The 1846-nt window shown below is 41.7% G+C and overlaps 1 protein-coding gene across 1 annotated transcript; it reads right to left on the reverse strand.

The window, feature by feature from the left end:
* Positions 1 to 28: 28 nt before the first annotated feature.
* Positions 29 to 958, reverse strand: LOC105559396 (trichohyalin-like; the record flags this gene model as incomplete). The annotated part of the gene is made up of 2 exons (XM_012007649.1): positions 523 to 958; positions 29 to 423 (listed from the first exon to the last, which is right to left on the reverse strand). Coding segments are annotated over exons 1-2 (831 nt in total), but the record flags the coding sequence as incomplete, so codon positions are not given.
* Between the last annotated feature and the right edge of the window lie 888 nt (positions 959 to 1846).

The raw sequence follows: 1846 nt of genomic DNA on the forward strand, positions 1-1846 counted from the left end.
TCCTCCTTCCATTCTCGTCCCTTAGTACCTCCTCCTCCTCATCCCACCTCCACCATTTCCCTTCTATTCTTATTCTCCCTCCTTTTATCCATGCCTTTCTGCCTTTTTCCTCTTCTCCTCTTGCTATCTCTCCCAGTTTCCATTTGATTTTCCTCTCCTTCCATGTTAAATCCTCCGAGATTCTTTCCAGCCTTCCTCTCAAATTTCTCTTCTTCTCCATAACATCCCATTTTTGCTCCTCGTTTTCTAGCTTCACCAGTAGCATCTCTCTTCCTTCTTCCCTCTTCTCCCCTATTCTCGTTACCTCCTTTATCTCCGCCTTCGCTCCTATTATTTTCATAACTTCCTCCACTGCCTCCCTTCTTTTACCCTCTCTTACTTCCACTCCTCTCATTACCACATTCCTCCTTTTCTCTTCTCTTTCTTTATTTTCCATTCTTTTTTCCATCTCTAACATTTTATTTCTTATACTCTCTTCTTTCTCTCTCCCTCTCTCTCTCCTCCCTATCTCCTCCTCCTTGCCTCTTTCCTGCTCCAGTTTTTCTATCCTCTCTTTCATCTTTTCCATTTCTTTCATTAGTTCTTGTTTTTCTTCCTTCCATTCATTCCTTATTCCTCTAAATTCTTTTCTTATATCTTTTATTATTCCTTCTATCATTTTCTCCTGCTCCTTGATTAAGCTCTCTTTCATCTTCTCCATTATTCTTTCGAAATATTCCTCTACGCTGTTGCTTTCCTCTTGCTTCCCTTCCTCTTGCTCTGTTTCTACCTTTCCTCCCTCCTTTCCTGGCGATCTCTGCGTTAATCTGCTTTTCTTGAAAATGTCTCCCTCCTCCCCCCCACTCTTTTCTAATTCATCCCTTTTTCTCTTCCATAAATCGTCCAGCGTACCTATGCTCCCGCCTCTCCCCCTTTCCCTTCTTATTATTTTTATCCTATCCTTTTCCTTATCTTCCATCCTCCTGCGTGTTCCCTCCCTTCCGTTGCGTATCCGCCCGTTCCTCTACTCTCACGCTTAGTCCCCTCTCTATCTATGCTATTGCCTCTCTGCCCGTCTCTCTCCCGTGTCTGTTTACCACGCGCGCGTCTATCCTACCTCGTACTCTATGCCTTACCTGCTCGTGTCTTTCGCCTTATTTCTCCTCTCTCTCGCTCCTCCCCTTATTCTCCCTATTCGGCCCTTCACTCTCTCACTCCTCCACCTTCTCGCCCTCTCACTCTCACACTCGTCCCTTCACTCTCTCTCACACACTGCCTAACTTTATCGCTACTGTCCGTCCCTTGCCTGTCACCACGATCGCGCCGGAAGCGGAAGTCCTTCTAGGAAATTAATATTTGTTATACAATTTAAAGGTTTTTAAATTTTAAAGATTTGGAGTTAAATTTTTTTTTAGTAAAAATTTCATTGAATTGAAACCTTAATATAATTGAATGAAAGTCAATCGAATCCTTAATAGAATAATTTTAGCAGTTATTTGTCTTTTCAGTTGATGTACTGGCATTGCACAGGGTGTCACGGATTTTAAAAACTCATTCAAGAAATTCTTCTCCGAAAAATTTGCAACATTTTGTACCGCTTTCACAAAAATCGAACCATAATCTCCCTGTACATGGAGACCTCGAAACTAATTTTGAATTTTTTTTAATTTTCTCGATAATTTATCTTTTTTTTCTTCTCTATACTATCATTTTTACACCACCTTGTGGTAGATAGCTTGGCGCAAAAGAGTGAGTGCGTGGGTGGGTGCGTGGTTGGGCAAAACTTCAAAAAACCCTCTTAGCAGTCTTTCCCGAAAAATTTGGAAAAATTCAAGACCGTTTGCAAGAAGATCGGTCCCCAAATGTT

The sequence above is a fragment of the Vollenhovia emeryi genome, unplaced genomic scaffold, assembly GCF_000949405.1.
Source record: "Vollenhovia emeryi isolate VEMERY1.0 unplaced genomic scaffold, V.emery_V1.0 DF946670.1, whole genome shotgun sequence".
In the NCBI taxonomy this organism is placed as follows: Eukaryota; Metazoa; Arthropoda; class Insecta; order Hymenoptera; family Formicidae; genus Vollenhovia; species Vollenhovia emeryi.